This window comes from Limanda limanda, chromosome 13 (genome assembly GCF_963576545.1).
Source record: "Limanda limanda chromosome 13, fLimLim1.1, whole genome shotgun sequence".
NCBI classification, from domain to species: Eukaryota; Metazoa; Chordata; class Actinopteri; order Pleuronectiformes; family Pleuronectidae; genus Limanda; species Limanda limanda.
Window position 1 is genome coordinate 25176286 of NC_083648.1, and position 26533 is coordinate 25202818.

General features: G+C 40.5%; 1 protein-coding gene across 1 annotated transcript; it reads left to right on the forward strand.

Moving 5' to 3' along the window:
- The first annotated feature begins 1069 nt into the window (after positions 1 to 1069).
- si:ch211-267e7.3 (ADAMTS-like protein 2) lies at positions 1070 to 26533 on the forward strand. Its single transcript, XM_061083686.1, has 19 exons — positions 1070 to 1162; positions 12183 to 12286; positions 17773 to 17845; positions 18050 to 18152; positions 18553 to 18698; positions 18893 to 19016; positions 19583 to 19663; positions 19860 to 20035; positions 20167 to 20578; positions 21044 to 21112; positions 21298 to 21637; positions 22496 to 22596; positions 22821 to 22947; positions 23867 to 24080; positions 24986 to 25141; positions 25326 to 25496; positions 25648 to 25824; positions 26036 to 26197; positions 26381 to 26533. The coding sequence occupies exons 1-19, from the start codon at positions 1070 to 1072 to the stop codon at positions 26531 to 26533; spliced, it is 2982 nt and encodes a 993-aa protein (XP_060939669.1).

Genomic DNA, 26533 nt, shown 5'->3' on the forward strand with positions numbered 1-26533 from the left:
AGGCATTAGTAGATAAAGGATCAAATGTTTGGATTAAATGCATCTTGGCAGACCAGGAGCACACAGTGAAAACATGAGAAGAATCTGATGACAGCTAATACATTTGGAATTGTATTATTATTTATAAATTATAATTGAGAGAAAACATTGACTTTTAAAAGGATACGCGGTATAAATAACGGATGTATTGGTGGATAGACAAAACAGGGATTTAAAAACATGTTTTAAACAGAGTTTGATGCTGTGGGGACCTCATTTGTAGCCATGTCATTCATTTTATTCAAGATCAGTCTTCAGTTGGTTCAAGAGGGTTTCTCTTCTCTGTTCTCAACATTAGTGATAGTTTAGATGATAGTTTTAGGTAATGAGGGTCTGTTGAATTGAGATTCATTGGGATTCATCTACGAACTCCTTAAATGTCTTTCTGTCTGTATAACGCATGGCTCACTTACTGTTCAGCTTATCATCTTCACAGTTGGCTCTTGTATTAGTAAAGGACCAGGGGAATGCAGTGTTAAATCAGGTAGGATTTGACCATGTGATATGTTAGATATTAAAACAATTTGAATAAACAAACAACCAGCGCTCCGTGGGAGTGGGGGGGAGGCAGAGTCCCCTTCAGTCTGTTGTTTATCTGAGGATGTCGAAGATAAACAACAGCAGCTATCAGCAGCTGGGTCTGCACGGGTCATAACCACTGATCACTTGCATTATTTGGTCATTGTAGTTCACCCTACTGGACTGACACAGACATTAACTGGAGTCGTAGGTGCTGATCTTTGTCACCAACAATCAGAGAATCACTGGAATCTAAAACACAACACAAGAGAAATCCAACACTGATTGGACAAGTGGGCAAGAGGTGAAAAGCCCAGTGAGGAGCACCTGGCACATCCAGAGTGGGGGTGTTTGGCGCGCGTGCGTGCGTGTGCGCGCGAGCGACGGCAGAAGAGGGCGTGGCTACACCAGAAGGGGGTCGGAGTGGGAGGGGCCAAGCGGGCAGAGGGGAGCGGAGGGGATCCGGGCCGAGGGGAGGGGGAGAGCGCTCGGTCCATGACATGAATGAACCATGTTCGGTAACGGAGGGTTAGCTCTCCCGGTCTGCTCCTTCCTGCTGCTGCAGCTCCCGCTTCTCCCGCTGGCGAACAACTGGCCCGTTAAGGTAAATAGCTCCCGGAGATGATCCGGTTGCACAACGCGTTGAAGGCATGAGGGGACTCGGTAGTTTGCCCCAATGGAGAACACCTACTTCTCAAGTCTGTCACTCGGATGCTGCCTTGCTTGTCGTACAAGACACTGTCTGGTTTGACCTCTAAGAGCCATTTTATTCCAATTCGGCAAAGAGAAAATGAACACAGCAACCCTGATGTGTGACTGAAACTTAGAAACTAGAGGAGTTCGTGCTTCTTCGAAACACAACATGAAACCAAAGAGTAAGTGTGTGTGTGAAGGTTGACTGACTGTTACCAAATGCAGGAATATCACTGTTGTCTTCAGCAAACCTCTCTCTCTCTCTCTCTCTCTCTCTCTCTCTCTCTCTCTCTCTCTCTCTCTCTCTCTCTTTCTCTCTGTGTGTGTGTGTCTTCAATGAAAAAACATTCAGGTCATTTCTACCGCTGGTGATAGAAGCCTAAAAAGTTGTAATTATTATAAAAGTATGTGTGTGTGTGTGTGTGTGTGTGTGTGTGTGTGTGTGTGTGTGTGTGTGTGTGTGTGTGTGTGTGATGAACTGTAATGACCTGTGGAAGGGGCTGTCTAACATGTGTTTACATCAGACGATAAACAAGGCAGCAGTGAAATGACATAAGTGATGGAAGCTGTAAAAGGAGTTTGTTGTACCCTCCTCTCCAAACCAGTTATAACAGAGTGAGTAAATCAAATCAAACCACATCAAAAGAACGTGACCTGCTGTGTGTGGTTTATCTTAGGCATTAAAATACTTTCAGAGTGGGGTAAGATGTTTGGACTGTCGTACTGCCCCCCCCCAGCCCATTCAACTAAAGCTTAGTAACAGCTGCTTTGTCGAACTTGGACCATTGTCTGCATTGTATGTAAAGAAGCAGTGGTTGCAACTGTAAATCATGTGAATAATATGCTAATTTGAGACCATTCAGTTTCACTTCAAGCTATTTTCTAACGTAGGAGGAATAAATAATTAAGTCCACAGTGTTAAGTCTTAACTTTTCTTACGAGATTCTCTCTTAACCTGGACATTCAGCCAATACGGTGATTTAATTACATCTGAGAGTAATAACAGTTACTTATAGAGATACTTGTTGAGTAATAACACTCTGGGAGTTTATTTTTCATTGATGGTTTTGGTCCACATTCTTTCCTTTGAAGTTATGTTGATGTTATCCTTGCTTATCCCTGAAGGCAGTTATTAAAACTACACAGCTTTCTGTTGTATGGAATGTAAAATAGTCATTCTTTATTTGACCAAGTAATGTGCTTAGTTAGTCTGTCAAATAGATAACAATGGTTCAAAGTGTTGACCACAGCATCCTAGATTTGCTGGATAGGAAACATGCCTTACCATTGGAAAGTCACATAATTTCTGTTTGGCTACTCTGTTCATTGTGGGCATGATGAAGAGTTAGCTGAGTGACAAACAGAACGAGCGTCGGCCTGCCTGACCAGAGGGCTGAGACTCTGACTGTTAGACTGTGTAAAGGAGACAGCATGGTGAGAGAGCCAGCAGCCAACCCATCAGGGTGACTTGGGCTTTCAGGGTTGAAACTCTAAACAGATGCATTGCCAAAGACTGTGCAAACAATTGTTTGCAGACACCAGCTCACAGTTCTTCCTTTAAATGATAAAAAATGGCTCTGTTTCTTTGCTGTGAACAGTCTTGCAGCAGAGATGGTTGATAAAATGTTCCATATTTGTCTTGTAGCATAGATTTTTTTAATTGAGTCCATTCATTCTTGCCAACGAAACAGAAAAAGAAGGTTAACAGCATAGTGAACTGAAAAGTGGCCTGGGTTTTTGATTGTGAAGCGGACCTTTTTTGGAGGAAGTTGACAACACATAAAAGTATTGCCAGCAGTAAAATGGGGAAAAGTTGTGTAGTGCACACAGCAACTGGCATGACATCTAATACACTTTTTTGGCAAGACATCATCTTCTAACAATGCTACAGCAGTCTTTGCTCATTATAACACACCCACACATAATGTACCATAGCGATAGTGAAGTAATGCTTCTATTAACGGGATTGCATTCATTGTGGTAATGTCACTTTGTTTTAACTAGCAGTCGTTATTGGAGAGACTGCTAGATGTGGAGAGACAAATAGCTTAATTCAACAGGAATTCGTTTTTTTTTTTACTTAAACTTGCCACATAAATATTTTGATGAGACCCCTTAAAAGGCCTTTTGTTTATTCACCAATTTATCAGAAATGGTACAAGTTTATTTATTTGTCTTTCTTAAAGTTCGCTTAAAGATGAGACCAATCAAAAAGCAAGAAATCACAATAAAACATGATGGGCTTCCACCTTCTAGTCTCTTTGTTTATCTTCTTAGTTTTTTGCTGTTTTAGTACAAAAACAGGGAGAGGATGTGATGTGAGATGGACAGAGCAATCAGTTTTCAATCGGAGACACTGGAGACACATTAATACTATGGCGTAAATGTAACCAGGTTGAAATAGTATCTCGATATAATCTGGATACAACATTTTTTTTTATGTCTCCTCACTGCTAATTTGTCTTTAAACCCCAATCCTCGTTTGTTCACAGTATTCTATCTATTCTTCAGCGAATAATGTGACATCTGACCTACTGTCATCCTCGGAAAAATCTTTTAGCTTTGATCGTAAGGAACTATTTGTGTGTTTCTGTGCTGAATTAGCCAGAGGGTGATCTGACAGGGTAAAGAGCATGTGTAGGCTTGTTTAGGACGCTGTTGGGACAACACAGTAGTTGCATTTTGACTCTTGATGTGTATGTGTGTTTGTCAGTTGTGGAATTGAAAAAACACCTAACTGACATTGAAGTTGAAGCTAATTATATCTGTGTGACACATGATAAATCAATCTACTTCCAGCACAGCAGAGGGTTTTGCTATGTCCATTTCAAATTTGATTTAATTTCATTTGCACTAATTCCATGTACAAATGGTGTTGAAACACTACAGTCAGTTGCTTGTAATTTACGTCTGGATGTACAAATATGTTTCAATGACCCTCCCATAGTATTCTTACCTAGAACACTTTTGCTGATTTGCAGTTTCATTAATGTTTCCTTTCCAGTGATGATGTTGTAGCTATCCCAAAAAAGAGAAACGTTGTCATGTTGAGTGTTGAGGTGCTTAATGAATAATGAAACAAAAAAACATCATACTGGTTCCTCAGAACATATTTAATTCAGTCTGTTATCAGTTTTAGTTACTTTAAATGAGTAATTGTACCAAATATTAATTTTGAAATTAGTAGTATAAAGGACACCAGTAAACAGGAATTCTGAAACAAACAGAAAAAGTGGAAGTCGACTGTCTCTCTGCATGTAATCAAACCCTGTTATCAGAGTGGATGGTTGGCAGTGAGGAGGGGAGGGTATTTAGGGCCCGAGCACAGACATCAAAGGTGTCTGGTGAGACCCTATTGAAATTGTAAGGATTATTATTATTATTATTATTAGGGCCCGAGCACCGAATGGTGAGAGGCCCTATTGAAATTGTAATGATTATTATTATTATTATTATTATTATTATTTTTCCGGCAAAAGGATGGGCTTTTTGAGGGCTTTAACGTGCTCAAAAAGTTATGAAACTTTGCAGTAAATTAGTTACTGGTGAAAATTTACGTATTCTGGAGTATTTTGAAATGGGCGTGGCAAAATGGCTCAACAGCGCCCCCTGGAACCCAGCCCCTAAGTTTCCACATAACCGATTTTCACCAAAACCGGGCAAAAGATGTTTCGTGACAAATCATGAAAAAAAGTCTCAAGGGGCATTATGAAAAACGCAACAGGAAGCCCGCCATTTTGGATTTAGTGGCCATTTTGACCATTTTGGCCATTTTTGCTTTGACGTACTTGTCCCAGGGCTTTCATCAAATCAAATTTAAATTTAGATGAGTGATATCACAACAAGATGGAGATAAAAAATGATTTAGGGATTGATTTTTCGTCTCACCGTGTGACCGTGGCGTGGCGTCAAAGTTTGATTAAACGCCATCAAAACACGAGCTTCTGTATCTCGCACATACATGATCCAATCAAATCCAAACTAGACACATAAGACAAGGGTCCCGGCCTGATGACATCTGCACTGAAATCATGACTTAATATCACAGCGCCCCCTGGTGGCAACAGGAAATGTCTTTTTTTTTGCATGTCTTACACTTGGATGTATTTCTCCTCATCCACTGACCTCAACCATGTCAAACTCTATCAAATGGGTCTCAAGACATTGATAATGAAGATATAAGATTACTGTGACTTTTCGTCAAACACAGTATTAATGGCGTGGCATCAAAGTTCATCAGCTCGCCGTGAAACACGAAATTGCTGTAACTTCCATGTTCATGGTTCCATCTCACTCAAACTACATGTATGTATTAACAGCCCCCCCCTGAAGATATTCATATGGTTTTAGGCAACGGGCGTGGCAAAAAAACTGACTAGCGCCCCCTAAAGGGCAGCCCCGGCGCTACGATTGGCCGACTTGTACAAAAAATGATTAGGGCATGTGTCTTTTCATTACAAACAAATAAGTCTCTTGGATCAATATGTTAGATCAAACAGGAAGTCCGCCATTTTGGATTTAGTGGCCATTTTGACCATTTTGGCCATTTTTGCTTTGACGTACTTGTCCCAGGGCTTTCATCAAATCAAATTTAAATTTAGATGAGTGATATCACAACAAGATGGAGATAAAAAATGATTTAGGGATTGATTTTTCGTCTCACCGTGTGACCGTGGCGTGGCGTCAAAGTTTGATTAAACGCCATCAAAACACGAGCTTCTGTATCTCGCACATACATGATCCAATCAAATCCAAACTAGACACATAAGACAAGGGTCCCGGCCTGATGACATCTGCACTGAAATCATGACTTAATATCACAGCGCCCCCTGGTGGCAACAGGAAATGTCTTTTTTTTTGCATGTCTTACACTTGGATGTATTTCTCCTCATCCACTGACCTCAACCATGTCAAACTCTATCAAATGGGTCTCAAGACATTGATAATGAAGATATAAGATTACTGTGACTTTTCGTCAAACACAGTATTAATGGCGTGACATCAAAGTTCATCAGCTCGCCGTGAAACACGAAATTGCTATAACTTCGGTGTTCAAGGTTCAATCTCCCTCAAACTACATGTGTGTATCAACAGCCCCCCCCTGAAGATATTAATAGGGTTTTAAGAAATGGGCGTGGCCAAAAAAATGACTAGCGCCACCTAAAGGGCAGCCCCGGCACTACGATTGACCGACATGTACAAAAATCCATTTTGGCATGTGTCTTTTCATAACAAACAAATAAGTCTCTTGGATCGATATGTTAGATCAAACAGGAAGTCCGCCATTTTGAATTTAGTGGCCATTTTGACCATATTCACCATTTTTACTTTGATGTACTTGTCCCAGGGCTTTTATCAGTTCATCTTTAAATTCAGATGAGTGTCATCACAACAAGATGGAGATAAAAAATGACTTAGGGATTGTTTTTTCGTCACACCGTGTGACCATGGCGTGGCGTCAAAGTTCATCAACTCGCCGTGAAACACAAAATGCTGTAACTTCAGTGTTCATGGTTCTATCTCACTCAAACTACATGTGTGTATCAACAGCCCCCCCCCCCTGAAGATTTTCATATGGTTTCAAGTCCGTGTGACCGTGGCGTCGAAGTTTGATTACACGCCATCAAAACACGAGGCTCTGTATCTCGGACATATATTGTCCAATTAAGTCCAAACTAGACATGTAAGACAAGAGTCCCGGCCTGATGACATCTACAAAGAAATCATGACTTTAAATCACAGCGCCCCCTGGTGGCTACAGGAAGTGAAGCGTTTATTGTCCAATTGAGTCCAAACTAGACATGTAAGACTAGAGTCCCAGCCTGATGACATCTACACAGAAGTCATGAATTTAAATCACAGCGCCCCCTGGTGGCTACAGGAAGTGAAGCGTTTATTGTCCAATTGAGTCCAAACTAGACATGTAAGACTAGAGTCCCAGCCTGATGACATCTACACAGAAGTCATGACTTTAAATCACAGCGCCCCCTGGTGGCTACAGGAAGTGAAGCGTTTATTGTCCAATCGAGTCCAAACTAGACATGTAAGACTAGAGTTCCGGCCTGATGACATCTACACAGAAATTATGACTTGAAATCACAGCGCCCCCTGGTGGCTACAGGAAGTGAAGCGTTTATCCTTGCCACAGAGAGGAAAACTCATCCAACGCGGAGACGTGCGCTTGGTCATCGACCGCTCTCTCCCCCGACCGCAACAGGCTTCAACGTGCAGGTGCTCGGGCCCGCAAGTGCTACAACGTAGCCCTAGTTATTAGGGCCCGAGCACAGACATCAAAGGTGTCTGGTGAGACCCTATTGAAATTGTAAGGATTATTATTATTATTATTATTATTATTATTCAGGCAAATGAATTGGCTTTTTGAGGGCTTTAACATGCTCAACTTCTTACCAAAATTTGCAGAAAGTTAGAAAGTGGTGAAAATTTACGTATTCTGAAGGAATTTTCAATGGGCGTCGCAAAATGACTCAACGGTGCCCCCCGAGACAGCCCGAGACCCCCGGAAGGTGTTCCCATTGACCTATCTTCACAAAAATCGATATACAGGTGTATCATGACCAGACAAACAAAAAAGTCTCTTGGTGCAATTGGAAAAACACAACAGGAAGCCTGCTATTTTGCATTTAGTGGCCATTTTGGCCATATTCCACATTTTTTCTTTGATACACTTGTACCAGGGTTTTCATCGGATCAACTTCAAATTGAAATGAGTGTCATCAAAACAAGATGGAGATAAAAACTGACTGACGGATTTTTTTTTAATCACACGGTGTGACCGTGGCGTGGCGTCAAAGTTTGATTACACGCCATTAAAACACGATGTTCTGTAACGCGGACATACATGGACCATGAATCCTTTGATTTCAGTCTTCCTAGTTATTATTATTATTATTATTATTCAGGCAAATGAATTGGCTTTTTGAGGGCTTTAACATGCTCAACTTCTTACCAAAATTTGCAGAAAGTCAGAAAGTGGTGAAAATTTACGTATTCTGAAGGAATTTTCAATGGGCGTCGCAAAATGGCTCAACGGTGCCCCCCGAGACCCCCCGAGACCCCCGGAAGGTGTTCCCATTGACCTATCTTCACAAAAATCGATATACAGGTGTATCATGACCAAACAAACAAAAAAGTCTCTGGGTGCAATTGTAAAAACAAAACAGGAAGCCTGATATTTTGTATTTAGTGGCCATTTTGGCCATATTCCACATTTTTCTTTGATACACTTGTACCAGGGTTTTCATCGGATTAACTTCAAATTGAGATGAGTGTCATCACAACAAGATGGAGACAAAAACTGACTGACGGATTTTTTTTTAATCACACGGTGTGACCGTGGCGTGGCGTCAAAATTTGATTACACGCCATTAAAACACGATGTTCTGTAACGCGGACATACATGGACCATGAATCCTTTGATTTCAGTCTTCCTAGATCAAAGGAAACTTTATGTCTTGCAAAGGTCACGTCTCTTTCTCTCTCAGAACTGGTTATTTTTGTTTTTTCAGACAAAAAGCATGCAACGCTTCAAAATGGATGTGCTCGGGCCCACCCAGTGCTGCTTTGCAGCCCTAAAAATTTTAGTTATTATTATTTATTATTATTATTATTATTATTATTATTATTATTCAGGCAAATGAATTGGCTTTTTGAGGGCTTTAACATGCTCAACTTCTTACCAAAATTTGCAGAAAGTTAGAAAGTGGTGAAAATTTACGTATTCTGAAGGAATTTTCAATGGGCGTCGCAAAAATGGCTCAACGGTGCCCCCCGAGACAGCCCGAGACCCCCGGAAGGTGTTCCCATTGACCTATCTTCACAAAAATCGATATACAGGTGTATCATGACCAGACAAACAAAAAAGTCTCTGGGTGCAATTGGAAAAACACAACAGGAAGCCTGCTATATTGCATTTAGTGGCCATTTTGGCCATATTCCACATTTTGTCTTTGATACACTTGTACTTATCTTTAGGTTTTAGAGATGGATTTCTCATTATTATTATTATTATTATTATTATTCAGGCAAATGAATTGGCTTTTTGAGGGCTTTAACATGCTCAACTTCTTACCAAAATTTGCAGAAAGTTAGAAAGTGGTGAAAATTTACGTATTCTGAAGGAATTTTCAATGGGCGTCGCAAAATGGCTCAACGGTGCCCCCCGAGACCCCCCGAGACCCCCGGAAGGTGTTCCCATTGACCTATCTTCACAAAAATCGATATATAGGTGTATCATGACCAAACAAACAAAAAAGTCTCTGGGTGCAATTGTAAAAACAAATCAGGAAGCCTGATATTTTGTATTTAGTGGCCATTTTGGCCATATTCCACATTTTTTCTTTGATGCACTTGTACCAGGGTTTTCATCGGATCAACTTAAAATTGAGATGAGTGTCATCACAACAAGATGGAGATAAAAACTGACTGACGGATTTTTTTTTAATCACACGGTGTGACCGTGGCGTGGCGTCAAAGTTTGATTACACGCCATTAAAACACGATGTTCTGTAACGCGGACATACATGGACCATGAATCCTTTGATTTCAGTCTTCCTAGATCAAAGGAAACTTTATGTCTTGCAAAGGTCACGTCTCTTTCTCTCTCAGAACTGGTTATTTTTGTTTTTTCAGACAAAAAGCATGCAACGCTTCAAAATGGATGTGCTCTGGCCCACCCAGTGCTGCTTTGCAGCCCTAAAAATTTTAGTTAATATTAATGTTGTATTGTCTTCTTTTCTCCATCGCTTCTTATCTTCCTTCCTTGTTTCCTCCTTTTTCGCTTCCTTTCTTTTTATTCAAATTTCAATTAAATGCAACAAAACCAAACTGAAGTTTTCCTCCGTATATTTGTATATTTATTAGGGCCCGAGCACAGACATCAAAGGTGTCTGGTGAGACCCTATTGAAATTGTAAGGATTATTATTATAATTATTATTATTATTATTATTATTCAGGCAAATGAATTGGCTTTTTGAGGGCTTTAATTATTATTATTATTATTAGTATTATTATTATTATTATTATTATTATTCAGGCAAATGAATTGGCTTTTTGAGGGCTTTAACATGCTCAACTTCTTACCAAAATTTGCAGAAAGTTAGAAAGTGGTGAAAATTTACGTATTCTGAAGGAATTTTTAATTGAATTTGATTCAGCTGCCTAGTGAAGAACATATGAGGCTTTAAGTATTGGAATAGAACAAGGTAGAAGAGCTGCAGAAGAGATGAGCCTGAACAGTCTTTCCAGGTTCCACATTACAGATGACATTTAGTGTCTGTCATTTAGACACCAATTAATGAATGATTGCCTATTCTACATCTTCATGAGAAAAATGTCCCAGTGCTTCCGGAAAAATATCTCAACACAATCAGTGTGAGTTCAGCTTCTTATTTGCTAATTTTGCTCAGAGATTTTTTATTTGAAGATTCTCAAAATAAAAACATGTCATAGACTAGATTTTTCTTTTTCTTAAGTCAGATAGTTCAGAAGTAGGTCATTACAAGGGACCATACAAGGGACCAAATATCTCGTACAGATGCAGACATTAGGAACTTAACATGAATCCACAACTTTTAAAAATAAGTGAACCTTTACGAAATATGGTTCATGAGCATAGATTGATATCATTTTAACTAAATGACAAGTGAATCTACTGCGAGTGGAAAAAGAGGTGACACTTACCAGAAGAGTCTGTCTGAGTTGTGAGCTCCTCCTGATCGAACTGACAAACTGCCCACCGCACAGGAAACCGTGACGAGTGTGAGCTGTGAAACGTTGTTTCGCCAAGAACATGCTGTTTCTGAGGATGTCAAAGATCTGTGGTGATTTTCTGGCAAACATAGACCATACAAGAGTTTCTGTTTTTCTTTGCGGTATCAGATAGTGGGTATAATATTCAACAGCTACAGATCGCTCTGTTATAATTATTATTATTATTCAGGCAAATGAATTGGCTTTTTGAGGGCTTTAATTATTAGTTTAAAGTTATTATTCTAACATAAGTCTCAGAAAGATCTTTACAAACAAAAATGCAGTTAAAAATCTTATTAAAAACAGTTACAGCTGTAGAGAAATGTGATCTGACCAAGGGTTTTACTAATTTGGTACCTGCTTGGTAGTTAACATACTGGCAAACAGTGCACCTGTGATATGTTGTTATTAGTTAACTGTTTAAGTTAAAGTGTCTTCTGTCTAGAACGTTGAAAATTAATAGAAATGTTTTTGGTCAAACCCAAAACTCAGACTTCACTTTAAACTGTGAGACAAAAACAGTTCTAGCGTGCAGGTTTAGAAGAACTTGTAATCACTGAGAACGCATTGATTAGCCAATCACAACTCGAGGTTATTGCAGAGACATTCCAGGGTAGTGGTGGGCAGTTAGAACTTGTAGATTTTCAAGAGAGGTTACTTTCACCTGTTAATTCAACAATATAGTTGAGATTAAATACACTCCAATACTCCTATACACTGGTGCACATGTTCCAAGTTCATGTATATGTGTGTGTGTGTATGTGGTGTGTGTCTGCCAGGACAGAAGTGAAGGGAGGGTGGAGCAGCATCACATCCATCTACAATCACACAGCCATGGAGGTTTGATCAGCAAACAGTCAAGCAACAAGGTATAGCAGCTATACATACACTCCGTCTCATCTGTTTCATCATCCCACTTCTAGGATGTCAATGTTTCTTGTGTCTCACTGTAAATGTATTTATGACCCCGGTAGTTAAGGCCATTGTAACTGAGACCAACAGCTTCATACGCTGTTTGTTCCTATGGTTTTCAGTAAGCCCAATCAATTATCAGTGCTCTCTTGTCTCAGTGATGAAGGCTTGTTAATATTTTTGAATCACACCTCTCCCTATCACCCTATTGCTCAGGTTGTTTTTTTTTGTGTGTATTTTTTTCTCCTAGGAGGAGGTGTTTCAATGGTGGGGGGAGTGGTCCAGTTGGTCTTCTTGTTCCAGGAGCTGTGGAGGAGGAGTGAGGAGTCAGGAAAGACACTGTCTCATACAGAGGTAGCGTTTATATCCGCACACATTAGTAATTTGTGCAACTGCTGGGTTTGCACGGGCCGGAAAATAAGGCTTTAGAGTCTTTAGAAGGTACGAAAGATATAACTAGTTTGAATATTTGATAAGACATAAGGACATATATATTAATACTGCATATATATATATATATATATAAGGTACAATGTACACTACACACTGTGGAAGAGTGGGCAGAGACGTGGCCATATACAGAGGGAAGATAGGTAGAGTGTTGACAGAATGTGTGTGTTCGTAGCCATCTCGTGACCTTTGACCTTCCCCTGTCAGACTTGCGGAAGTTCCTGTCAACCAAGATTAACACCACTCTGCCCTCACTGTTGGCCCTCAGTCTCCCCCTTCTTCCCCTTTCTTTCCCCTGGCTTTGTTCCTTTCCTTCGCATACTCTCCTCTCACGTCAACCCCTTTTACACCTCTTTCTATTTATTGTTGCCCTTTTTTGCCTTTTTCCCGATCCTTGCACACACTCTTCCCTTCATTTTTATTCCTTCTCAGTTAATTCACCTCCTCCACATTTCTCCTCTCTTTCTGCTTTTCTTCTCAACCCTCTTCGTCTCCTGTCCTCCCCTCATCACCCTCTACCAATTAGATGTGACACTTTCACATAGTGACCTCCCACTCACCTCGTCCTGCTGTCTCTCCCACTTTACCTTCTAAACAGTGTAGGAGGACGGGCTGAAGAAAGATACAGCGACAGATACAGAGGAGGTGTGTGTGTGTGTTGGGGTGGGGGGTTAACATGGTAATGAAAGACAGATGCATTTACTCCATGTTGGAGTTCTTTAGGTCCACAACACACTCATGCAGAATTAAAATCATATTGAACATAAACTACAGCACTCTTCTTGGTACAACTGGTGCAGACACATGTTACTTATTGCGAAATATTGTAAACTTCTGAAGTACTGAGACCCTTGAGATGCATTTCCAACAGCTGGTTTCAAGCCAATAGAGAGATCTCTACTCCTTTACTGTTTAAAAAATCCAAGTTGTTCCTGTTCCTCAGAATCAGCTCATGTTGATAACGTTTCAGGTTCCCTCTTAAGACATAGATGTATGGACCTGTAAGTATAAGGTCATTTTAGACATGTCTAGCGGAAAACCAGAAAGAATTGGGTCCAGACTTTCTCCACAGTCTGCCGTTCACACATGCACAGCGCAGCAGGGGGTGCTCTGCTCAGACGCGTTCACAACAGCAAAAAATTCTCCGCAGGACTCAGACGAGGGTTGGAGCAGCAGAGGCAGGATGTTACGCATTCATTTCGCTGTGGCCCTTATCACCACAGACTCTTGACATCTTCATCAGTTTCTTCTACGTTTATTGCACTGCTTTTTTTTCTTTTTTTGCATCTGTCGTGTGTTAGAATTGTCATTGTCCCCCCCCCCCCCCCCACTCCCTTGTGGTAAATCGAGCAGGGATCCCCTGCTGTGTTCTCACATCGGATTCTGTGGACTTTCTGCAGATTTTATACAAGGAGGCCAGCCTGAGAAACTGCGGAGGCTCCCACTCTGACATTTGTGTTAACACATACACCTTCTCTGGAAAAAATGCGGACGATCCCACGGTGTTCAGTTTATGTCTGAAAGCAGCTTTAGTCACACATTCACAGAGGAAACTAAACCCAGAAGCAATAGTAGACATTTTCTACTGTGGCACAGCGTTTTTGTGTGAGTGAACTGGAGCATATGGTGCATGTCGGTGATTTTTGAATAAAGGCTAGATGAGGAAAAAATAATCTTGTAATTAAAAAAAATAGGTGCTGGAAGTTCATGAGATTCTATCTTGGGCCATAAAATCAAAAACAAAGTTCCAAAAGAGGCAGCTTTATATCTGCCTAAAAGAGAACTTGAAATAAGAATATTAATGAATGCATTTTTGACTCCATGTATTTGTTAAATTCTTTATAGATGAGCGGTGGATTATAGGTGGGCAAAGTTAAATCGTTGAAGGAAATAAGAAAAACTTATCTAGCATCAATATTTACAGGTTTTGAGGTTCTAAGGGTAATATTGATGATGCAATTGCGCAACAATTTATTGAGGTCACCTGAGCCGTGTACCATAACAGCTGCCTTTATGGTAAGCAGAAGTGGAATTCCTTCCTTCACTGAGGAAAAATTGCTGCTCAATGAAGTTGTAAATGTTTACCACAATAAAAATAAATTGTTTAGGACTGGAACAACTGATGGTGCTTAATCTGGCAGTTGGTGTGTATATGATGGAGGATTGTATTGAGCATAATTTCACCATCGGACAGTAAGCATTTAAAATGTCTTGGCATTGGCAGCTACTCTTTACAGAAACAAGCTAACTTGTCATTATGAGCACTAGTGAATCACTGTTTATTCCACAGGGAACAATTTTTTGTTATAGTAGGCGAGTTGTCTCATAAGCTGTGTGTAGCCACAATAGACTTTAAACTAGATGAAAGGTTTCAGGAAATTATGGTTGATCTTTCTGTGCTTTTCTTCCTTCTGTTTACATCCAAACTCCCACTGAGACACAGCAATTTAGCCGAGGGGCTCAGCCCTCGGGTTTGTAATTTACAGACACTTTGATTCCTTCAAGTCACTAACAAATCCGTAATTCATTGGCCAGTCCATAGAGATAGACTGGCAGGAAAACCCAACAGAGTTGTTTTTAGTTTAGTTCCTTGACAAAGATTGACAGAGAGGGACGAGAGAGAATGTTTGGGAAACTGTTTAGAACAGGGGTCTTCAACGTTTTTCAGGCCAAGGACCCCCAAACTGGTGGAGAGATGGAGCAGGGACCTCCTACTATATATATTGTATAAAATTGTGTTTTATATTACACTGGGCCTAGTGCCATGTATAAACATAACTACCCTGTTATTGTGCAGTCAATACTAAGCTATTCAAATATTACATGGGTTCATATATTCATGTTTTTAATTTAAACATGTGCAAGGTACAGGGTGGCCATGCCACTGCCATTGCATACACAACACTGAGCTATTAAAGTAATTCACAGATTCATGTTTTTATTTTAAACATACATGTAGAAGAGACAGTGAATCCTCAAGCCATCTGTGGATGGCACACATACTCCCACATTAGTGAGATGTCGGACCCTGATGGGTAGAACACAACTTATCTAACCTTGGATGGATGGAGTTTGTCAGGCAGAGGGTCAAATCAGCCTCACAATATGTTGGATGCATGTTAATGTGTATTTAAAGGCATTTAAATTTGTGGGAAATAAATTGGTTCAAAAATAAATAAAAAATTATAAAAAATTTAACAAATTGTCTAATAAACCAGAGATTTCGAGAGACCCCTGCAGTACCTCCGCGGATCCCCTAGGGGTCCGGGACCCCCATATGAAGAATATTCAGTTATTGCTCACATTTCTAAAAAATACAGGCAAAGAGGCTGAATGAATCCTGACCTCATCTCAAATTGTATCAATTGCATACTTTTCTTATCTCCTCCAATGTGCTATCTGAATGATTACTGCACGTAACACTCACACCTATCATCATAAATTGCTGCTAGAGGCTGTTCCTGCAGTCCAGTATTTCCGTCAGACTTGATCCTTCCAGTTTGCTCCAACCGCTCCACTGAAAAATGCTGGAACATCTGTCCTCCAATGTCCCTACTGGAAAAAAAAGACGTTATGTCTGACAATGAAGCTGAGACAGCCAGGCCCAAACACCTTCCCCTGAAAGTGGGTCTTAGACTTTATAAGATGCAGTCAGTCCAGATCAGCAGGTACAGCTCCATCAGGAGGACCACAGTGAGTACGGGCACTGTCCAGGACTGTGTAGTTAGACCACATCAACAACAAAAGCTGAAGGAAGTGGACCTGCCGATAGAGTGGATTAGCAACATCTTCCTAAACAAAGACTGAGATCATCCAGCCCATCTGATTCTCTGTGTAGTCTAGATACTACAAAGTATGTGATAATAAACCTTACAGTAAAGAGTTAATACATCAGAAAAGAGCCTCAGTGCTGCTATTGCCCCCAAAAACAAATCCATGCGGCACCCACTAGACCTTCAGCAGTTAGAACACGCCACCCACCCCAGCCATCGGCCTCTTATCCCCTTACCATCCAGGCAACGGGGCCAGAGTATCAATACCTCTTCTGCCTGGATAAACTAAAGCTTTTTACCTCAAGCTGTGAGGACACTCAACAGCTTGAGGGCCAACTAGTCCGTGAGACATGATATTTTGTTTATACAAATGACATCAATAAAAGCTGGAACTTTAACATTGTGTTGCTGTCGGACACTCTCCAAATTCTCCTATAGGTTTTCAATTACTTTGAGGTCTTGTGACTTTGAAGGCCAAAGCATATGATTCACATTATTTTCACACTCATGGAACCGATCAGTGAGCCTTCATCTCACACATTGAAGTGTGTGGTTTTTGCTTTGCAACTAGTCCATTATGTCAATGCTGTGTCCATTAGCTTGCTGCCCTGCTGTTAGATATGTCAGTGAAACCATCAGCAAACTCAGACCAACAGTGACCTGAAGTGGCACAAAAACAGTTGTTATGGCATCTTCATTTCCAGCTTGATTAAAGCTTTGCATGCACCTCACTTTGCTTGACTTACTTGTTCACAAACACACATAAAAGGAGCTCAGGTTTTAAGCAGAGAGGAGTGATAAAACAATAACTGCCTGCTCCTGCCTAATGTGACTTTAAGGCCAACAGGCTTGTGTCAAATACAAAATATATATATATATATATATATATTACTCCAAAACCCAAAAATATTCCTTCCTATTCCACTCACTTATCGTTCATTTCAGAAACTCTATTAAAATTAAAAACTTTGAACCTCAATTGGAAAAATGTCAGGTATTCATGTTCTCACTGACAATGTGTCATAATTTCCAAAATATATATGTCGGTTATATATATATATATATATATACATGTTAAGAGTTTTGTTTTTGGCAGGGAAGACAGGTAGAACATTTTCAGAACAACTCACATATACATTTAGGAAATTATGACACATTGTCATATATATATATATATATATATATATATATATATATATATATATATATATATATATATATATATATATAAACAGATTGCTATGGTACTTGGAGATCATTTCAGCAGATTTTCCCAATTTGGCGTTGTTTTTAGGATAGTTATTTTGGGTTAATGTAATATGTCAGTAAAATGCTTCCAAGCAGCCAGCAGCACAGTTTCTGCTTTTCCAGATCCCATCTATCCCATAACAACTTCTTCAAAAAAGTACTTACAAGTGAAGTGCTTTTGATTACCAGACCTTTAGGTTGGTATGTACTGTTGGTATGTTGTAACTGGTAGCCAGATTATGTACTTGACATAGTGTGACATAATGAGTTTTGTGCTGTAAATATTCTCTATTTATATTTTATTTACTGCTTAAATTGTTTCCATTTAATACAGGTGATTAATAATATTGTATCTCGTCTCTACCTCAGGCTGTCAACCACACAGAACAACAGCTCATACTGTGTTGGCTCTCCTAAACAGTACCAGCTCTGTCCAAACCAGGTATGATGCAACATATATATATATTCAAAGGTTAACTCAAAGAAATTGCATTTTCCTGTAAAATGTTTTTTTTGTGTGTGTGTGTGTGTGTGTGTGTGTGTGTGTGTGTGTGTGTGTGTGTGTGTGTGTGTGTGTGTGTGTGTGTGTGTACGTGTGTGTGTGTGTGTGTGTGTGTGTGTGTGTGTTGCTGTGTTGTGCTTTCAGCCCTGTCCCAGCCCCAGTGTTAGCTTCAAACAGCACCAGTGTTCCCAATTTAACTCCAAAGCCTTTGGAAGAAGATACTACCACTGGGTACCTCTTTACCCAGGTATAGTGTCTTCCTTTACTCTGCCTCTCTGTACTCACTGGCCTTAGTATGGCCTCTCTTCATACTTGTCTACCTCACAATACTTAAAATAAACATCGAAATGTGCATGAATGCTTGTGCTTCATTAATGAAAGTCAATTATTGGAAATTGTTTGATTGTGAATGTAATGTAAATAATTTGCTTTCACTGCTGACATGGTTTATTTAAGTCTTACTAACTTTAGCAGTTGTGCGTTTTTCAGTCTGCTCTCTTTAATCATAGGTGCAACTTTGCACTTGGGTGATCCCAAATGATCACCACATGTAACTTACTGAATGTTATAGATTTTGTTACTCAGTAATTGTATATTGTAACAGCAATAAAGTAAACATATTTTACAATATGTAATTTCCTGTGTAGCTGATTACATCAGCATCTCCAATAAGCCATGTGACCTGCAGTGTACAACCATCAGTGGTGAGCGACAGCTCCTAGTTCCTGCCCATGATGGTACATTCTGCCGGGATACTAAATACCATGGCGTCTGTATAGAGGGAATATGTCAGGTAATCCAACCAAGGATTTTTTTTTAACCTTAACCCTACTGCATTAAGTGTATTCAGTAACATGCAAAACATACTAAGTTTATACTCTCATTTAAAACAAATGTTTTGTCTATTAGATTAGATCTCTTTCTCAACCAGTGAAGCCTCTGAATAACCGAACTCTCTTGCATGATTTACCTTCTCTTCTCCTGCAGCCTGTAGGATGTGATGGGGAGCTGTACAGCAGTAAGGCAGTGGATAGATGTGGAGTGTGTGGAGGCAACGGGGCGTCATGCCAGCGCATCTCTGGATCATACAGGACGGCACTCACACAGTTAGGTAACACACACACACAAACACACATGCAGACAGAAGTAGCCACAAGTATAAAATATGCTCCATTTTCATCATAGTCAATTGATGAAAGAGAGAAATTGGTTAAACTGGTCACATTCATATTTATTCACAGTTTTCAACTTGATTTCCTGTCTTGAGGTATCTATCCATGTTTATTTAATTTGATTAATTAATTCATTGGTTAAATTCATTAAATTTCCTTGATAGATTTGGAAAAAAATGGACAGACATAATCTAGCACCATCATTAGGTGAACACTGGTTTATGACTAGATACCTCCAAAACTAATGGCATTCCCGTCTGCCTTGTTAGCTTGTTAGCATGCTAAACTTAGATGGTAAAAATGGTAAACATGGTTAACCTGCAAGGTAAGCATTTTAGCATGCTGAAAATTAGCAATTTAGCTCAGTACAGCTTCTCAGCCACGAGCAGGTCTGCAGACTCTGAAGTCTTGTTAATGCTTGCACGCTTTGGTATCACTGTTTACTGATAACAGTTAACATCAGACAGTATTTCCTGTGGTTTAAAGTAGGCATCTCTTCCATCAGGCTATGTGTTCATCACCAATATCCCCGCTGGAGCCACTGACATTCAGATCATAGAGAGACACAAGACTGAGAACATCCTGGGTGAGAACCTACAACTTCTTTAAGGTCAATATACTGAGTATGAAATCACCAGATTTAGATCATTTCAAACAAAAAAGTACCTCTGTGGCAGGTACCACTCTCTTGAAATCTCTCTTCTCATATTATATGAGGAAAAAATATACAAATAAAATTTGATTGAATTTGATTGATTGATTATGTCTCCCGTCATATCCAGCCCTGTCGGACGAACACGGACATTTCTTCTTTAATGGAAAGACATTGTTTGACAACCCACAAAACTTCCGTGTGGCAGGAACAGTGTTCAAATACAGACGTCCAAGCAATGTGTTCTCTGATGGGCTGGAGTACATCATTGCACAGGGACCAACACTGCAGGGTCTCAATGTTATGGTAGTGCATGCATGCACGCACACACACACACACACACACACACACACACACACACACACACACACACACATTTTGCTATGAGTGTGTCACATTTGTGCTTAAAAAACAAAACTGATTTATTGTGTGTGCAGTACTACAACTTGAATGGGAAGCTCCCCCACATCACCTACGAGTACACCATCCCCCTCGAGTCTTATGACATCACTGCTGCAGAGGGTGCCACTACAAGCCCTGGCCACTCCCACCTTAACTTCACCTATAATGAGGTAAGTGAGGACATAGGTGGGCATCATATTAAGAACCACAGCAGGGCGTTTGTGACATCTCACCATCCCTACAACGCCCAGCTGGGAGCTGATGACCAATCAGATATACAGCTGTCGGAAGAAGAAGAGGAGGAGGAGGAAGTCGTGTGGGAAATCAGGACGCCCAGCCCTCCACCGCCAGCGGCCATGTTGGTCTACAGACCAGCCGATCTCACCAGTCATGTGTTCACCCACAATGATGTGGAAGAGCAGGGACCCCCTGCGCCATCGGGTTACCGTGAGTCAGACACTAATCTGGTGTCTAATAAATAATAAGCCTTTTACATTTAAATGAATGACAAATACTTGCATAGAAGCTCCCCTTAGGCAGGGCTTCAGATGACATTAATTAGTTTTCATAATGAAATAACTGTTTTTCAATGAAGTAAAAAAAAAATGTCACACCCATGCACTGTGTCTCTATCCTCTATCCATCTTCTCTGTCCATTTAACAGACTTGGGAAGTTAGAAATTGCCCTCACCCTTCTCAAAGGTTTTAAGACTAATGAATTTGTGGACTATCAAAACACCTCATTTTATATATAAATGTAACCTATAGATTCCTTCACATCAGTAAAATGATCGGTCATTCCTTCTGCTCATTCTCATAGTGTTGCAGGCTTACCTGTCAATATATCCGTCATTAATAAACTGTATCGATCTATTTGACTCGTTGTCTGTTTTTATCTTTCTGCTCATTCAGGGAGTTCCTCCAATTCAATTGATGAGCCGTCCACTGTGGAGGAAAACAAACTGGTGCTCTCTTTTCCAGGTAGGATACGCTTTTTTCTAGAGTACAGATTTTCTATCTATAGTTTTACAGTTTGTGAATAATACTTTATAAATACTAGAGTTTACAAATATCACCAATATTACTATAGTAATAGAATAGTCTCAATTTCCGAATAATCTGTCACTGGTAATAATTAATTAATGTGTTTTTCTGTTCATCCACAGGTAGTGTTCATTCAGCAGCTCTGCCTGAAGAAGCCCCGTATCTGCTGCTGGAGGAGCTACAATACAACCAGACCCACTCAAACACACACACCCTCACACAGTCAAACAAATACTCTGTGACACACACTCTCCCTGAGCCTCATTCACCAGCAGAAACACAAGCGGATACATTGTCTTCCGCAGACTCAGAAACACACACAGACACACAGCTGGAAAAACACTCAGACCCACACTCGGTTACGCACACAGAAACAGAACTTGTCCCACACTCGGACTCACACACTGCCATCTTGGTGCAGCTGCAGCAGGTGTCTGCAGTCCAGGCAGCCAACACAGAGAGGTATGAGAGAACAGCTGTTCACGTCTCATTAATGCCACATAATGTTCAGCAGCTTGAATCTTTAGTACTTATTGTATTTCACACTCACTATTCCGATCAGCGTTAATTTACTCTGTGCCTATTATTTGTTAACTGATTTAACATGCACTCAAGGGACCAGGTTAAAGTTGTTGTTTTTTCCAGTAAGCTGAAGACTTCAGTGTAATAGACCTGCTTTGTGTAACCACAGATTTCTCTGCCATGTAAACAATTAGTGAGGATTCTAATCTGCATTAAGAACTGACGTGTACTTGACAAAATACTGAGGACCAGTGAAGTGGCTGAATAATGCTCAATGTGTCATTGCTTAAAAAACCTCAATCTTAAGTCTAACTACAAAGGAAACTAATTATAAAGACTGTCAAAGTCTTTATAATGCTGAACGTTGACAGTGTTGGACTCAGACACACTTGTGCTGTGAGGCTCTGCTCCATCTACCTGGGCTCTCACTGCACTGTCAGGCTGCTCGGACACTCAGAGCAAAACCAAAGTCAGAACTGAGACAGCAGCTTCTATTATTACTTCAGGTCAAATAAGTTATAGGACAGTGGAGTAAAATGATAACTGACCTGCTGCAAGAACACACAGATTCACAGTAATCTAGTTGTTTGCTGTGCATGTAAACACAATCTCCAACTACCCATTCGTCCTCTGTTCAGAAATGAGGACCTTATAAATGAGTGACTTATTTAACATACTTTCCCTTCTCCTCTGTAAGCACAACAGCTGGCAGATGAGTGTGTTTTTTATTACAAAAATAATTAAATGTGAAAAACCAGGTTTCAAACTGTACCTGTGTGTCTCTATCTTTCTCTTTAGCAATGACTTTGATGTGGGTCTAGATCCAGATATTAGTCTGGCAGACATGTATCGCTGGAAGGTTTCTGCTTATGCTCCGTGCAGCTCAACCTGTACAACAGGTAAACTCAAACTTACAAAATGTCACATGACAATACGCACATCTATCAAATGAGTAACCATAGTGACAATTTTAACAGAGCCTGTCTGTTTATTCTTTGCTTACTATTAGCATTATGATAATGGTCTGGTGTTCTGCATTATACTGCACATAGACAGTATATTGTTGATCTCTATCTGCACAATGTTTACACTGTTGACACTGTGCTTCTGTGTGTATTACCAGGTATCACCACTAGTTATGCCCTGTGTGTCCGTTATGATGGAACTGAAGTGGACGACAGTTACTGTGACTCTCTGACTAGGCCAGAGCCCACCCATGAGTTCTGCACCGGGAAGGAATGTCCTCCAAGGTGCTGCCTTTACTGTTTTGACTCTGATAACCGACACAAACTGCACAGCATGAGGTCTGCTTAAGTCTTCATAGTTTAGCAACGCCTCATTTACAAATGCTAAATAAGTGTTGACTGTCTGTTAAAAGAAAAGAAAATACATTTCAGACAGTCTGAATACAGTCATACAGTCTATGATGATATAGAATTTTCAGCAAATGAAAAAAATGTAATAATTTTCATAATGATAATGTTATTAGTCAACTGAATTCAAAACAGATTTGTTGATATCGGGATATCCTGAAAGCCCTAAATTAAGCATGTTTGAATCAAACATAACACTGATGTACCCAACTCAAGAGAGTATTAAGAGAAAACTAATAAAACCAATCAAATACAAATTAATGATTAGGGCTGATATTTGTATCCTCTCCATTTGTTTATATTTTATAAAGATCTATAGCCGGCAAGTGAATTGATTAAGATTATGTATTTTAGATCGATTTAGATTTTGTCTCCCTTATTTGTACCTTCTATTGGCAGCTTTATTATGAATTATTTTCACTTAACTATATTTTTAAATTTTCCTGTTAAATTAATAAGGATTTCTATGCTTTAAAAAGTGGAGTGAAAAGTAGGGGTAAAAAAGAGACACTGGAACAACAGGAATGCTCAACAGTTCTCACCATACTGCAACGGAAGTAACACAAAGCTGAATGGGCTGAACATTCGGAAGACTAAATTTCACTGGCGTTGTCTTGATTTTCTTCAATCAAGAACCTATGCCATAACAAAAAATAATTACTACACATAATGGCTTTAAAATGTCCCCATAGATTCAAACAAGAAGGAGAGACATCCCATAATGTGACTATGACTAAATATCTCTGAAACTTTATGAGACCTTTCAAGCAACACCTTCTCACCTCTTTCTCTTCAGGTGGGAGACCAGTGGTTGGAGCGAGTGCTCTCGAACCTGTGGCGAGGGAGTGCAGTACCGCACTGTGCGCTGCTGGAAGATGCTGTCGCCAGGTCTCGACTCCTCCGTCTATGATTCACTGTGTCTGGCACAGGACCTGCACAAACCTGCTAACAGAAAGGTCTGCCTCGGCCAGAGCTGTGGACCACAGTGGGAGGTGTCTGACTGGTCACAGGTAATACAGAAAGCAAGGGCAATTATAGTGCTGTTGTGACATCATTGAACAAGGTTATTTGTTCCCAATATTCTGTTATGGATACATCTTGACAGAAACAATGTCCAAGAACTGCCGGTATGCATTCTATCATTGCTGAGGTGGATTCTCGACCTCAAGTCCAAGTCAGAGTCCAGAGAGTGCATGTTTCTGGACGTCTTCTCAAGCATCTTAGCACTGACAGTTTGCCTGTGAATCTGCACTTGAAATTAAATAAACACAAATCCATAATTATACTGGCCTGTTACATAAAAACAACGGGAAATGTTTGAGTCCTCGTCCCTAACTACGTCTAAATAGTCTAAAGGCTTGAGTACAAGCTGAGTCACATAATAATTAAATCATTATTAATGATAATTGATAATCCTGCAGAACTGAAGAGAAATGAAGAACTGACCTAATGTCTTTGGAGACTTTCCTGTTTGATTGCACAACAGGGACGTGCAATCCCTCAACACATACTGTGTGTCAGGAAGCAGATTTGTCAGATACTTCTCCTGAGACAAATTTCTCCTCCCTAGAGCCTAGTTACAGCACTGCCTCCTGGGCCACTGAGAAAGACAAACCCCTCCTCCATGTCACTAATACTGAAAAATAAAAATGTGTCCCCCAAGGATTTGCAGTTTCCAGTCATGATATTGGTCAAAAAGCTCAAATAAACAAAGCCTTTCTCCCTCAATTTTCAGTGTGTTTTGGAGTCGGTTTCACACACTGACATTGAGGAAAAAAGGTTTGGTTTATTTGAATTTGAATTTTCATGCTATGATCGGCTCAATAAATGCGTAGTTATATATGAAGAATTTAAGGACCATAACAAATTATTAAGAATTATTTGGAGTTTAATACTTGTATTTGCTTGTGTTTAGTGCTCGGCACGTTGTGGCTCCCGTGGTGTTCGGACCCGGGAGGTTCGATGCTCCATGGAGATGAGACTATGTAACAAATCCTCTCAGCCAATAGAAAATCAGGAGTGTGAGGGCCCGCCCTGTGACAGAAGATGGACAGTTTCCGACTGGGGACCTGTGAGTTTAACAACATACACACACAAACACGTGGTCACATGCACACGCACACAGCATCAGCATGGTGTACATACACAATGAAATACACCAGACCAGGCAATAACACTTCTCATTTCATATTTACCTAATGTAAATGATAACATCAGTTTTACATTTGATTTAAATGTTTGTGTATATGTGTCAGTGCTCAGGTGTGTGTGGAGAGGGAAGGATGGTGCGTGCAGTGACGTGTCGTTCGTCAGGTGGGGTAGTGATGTCAGAGGAGCAGTGCGACCAATCACTACGTCCACTGGCCATCTATCCCTGTGGGGACAGAAACTGCGCCCCACACTGGGTGGAACAAGAATGGCAGCAGGTAAACGTTGCAGTCAGTGTCCTTCACCTTTGAGAGATCTTCTGCCGAGCATGATTTGTGTGTGTGTTTAAGATCGGTGAAAATCAGAATCAGCCCTGACAATGTGTTTATATGTGTGTTTGTTTCATGTTCATGTTCATGGCTGTGTCAGTGTAACGCCACCTGTGGCCGGGGTGTGCGGCAGCGTCAGGTGGTGTGTGCTGGCCTGGAAGGTGGTGTGTTCAAAGAGTTTCCAGACAGTAGCTGTGACCAAAATAACAAACCAGATACCAGCTCCTCCTGCTTCCAGAGACCCTGCTCCAAATGGTTCACCACATCCTGGTCCCAGGTACCTCCCAGTCTGAGTTTATGCAAACCTTCTGATCTAATACACTACCACAGTTATGTAAACCCAGGGCTGTTAGTTTGTATATAACTACAGTACCTCCATAAATGTCAGTCTGTCTCAGTTTGTATGTCATGCTGTATAAGAACTATGTCTGTAGGTCATTAGGTCATATTATCATTAACAAAAGTCCTGCTCCCTCACGGCCTCTCAGTGCAGTAAGACCTGTGGGAGTGGTGTCCAGGTACGTGAAGTCAAGTGTTACCAGGGGGAGGAGCTGGTAACCAGGGGCCACAGCTGCGACTCAGCCCTCAAGCCAGAAGCCAGACAGAGCTGTGAGATCCAGAGCTGTCCGACAGACGCCCCAGGTACAAAAACAAACACAGTGTGTGCTTTTACTGGAGCTGATGCAACATGTCAGCACACTTTCAGCTTGCACATAAATCTGCTCCCAGATGCGTCACTGTGACTGTTTTTCTGCAGTCTCCTAACGAATTAAGTGGAACATGTACCGGTAGTCATTGTCATGCCTTAATTTTTATGTCTTTCCTGTTTTCACCCAGCAGCGGCTCCAGTAGCATCTGTAGCGGTAGACGACTCCTGCCAAGATAAGCCAACAGCCAACTGTGCCCTCGTCCTCAAAGTGAAACTTTGCTCCCATTGGTACTACAGAAAGGCCTGCTGCCAGTCCTGTAAGGCACCAAGACCCTGA

Bases quoted from the DNA above. Each gene is read 5' to 3' on its own strand.
- si:ch211-267e7.3 (XM_061083686.1), top strand. From the start codon at position 1,070: ATGTTCGGTAACGGAGGGTTAGCTCTCCCGGTCTGCTCCTTCCTGCTG. The intron at 22,597-22,820 runs GTAAACTCAAAC...GTGTATTACCAG, and splicing joins CAGCTCAACCTGTACAACAG to GTATCACCACTAGTTATGCC. The intron at 26,198-26,380 runs ACAAACACAGTG...TCCTGTTTTCAC, and splicing joins CAGACGCCCCAGGTACAAAA to CCAGCAGCGGCTCCAGTAGC.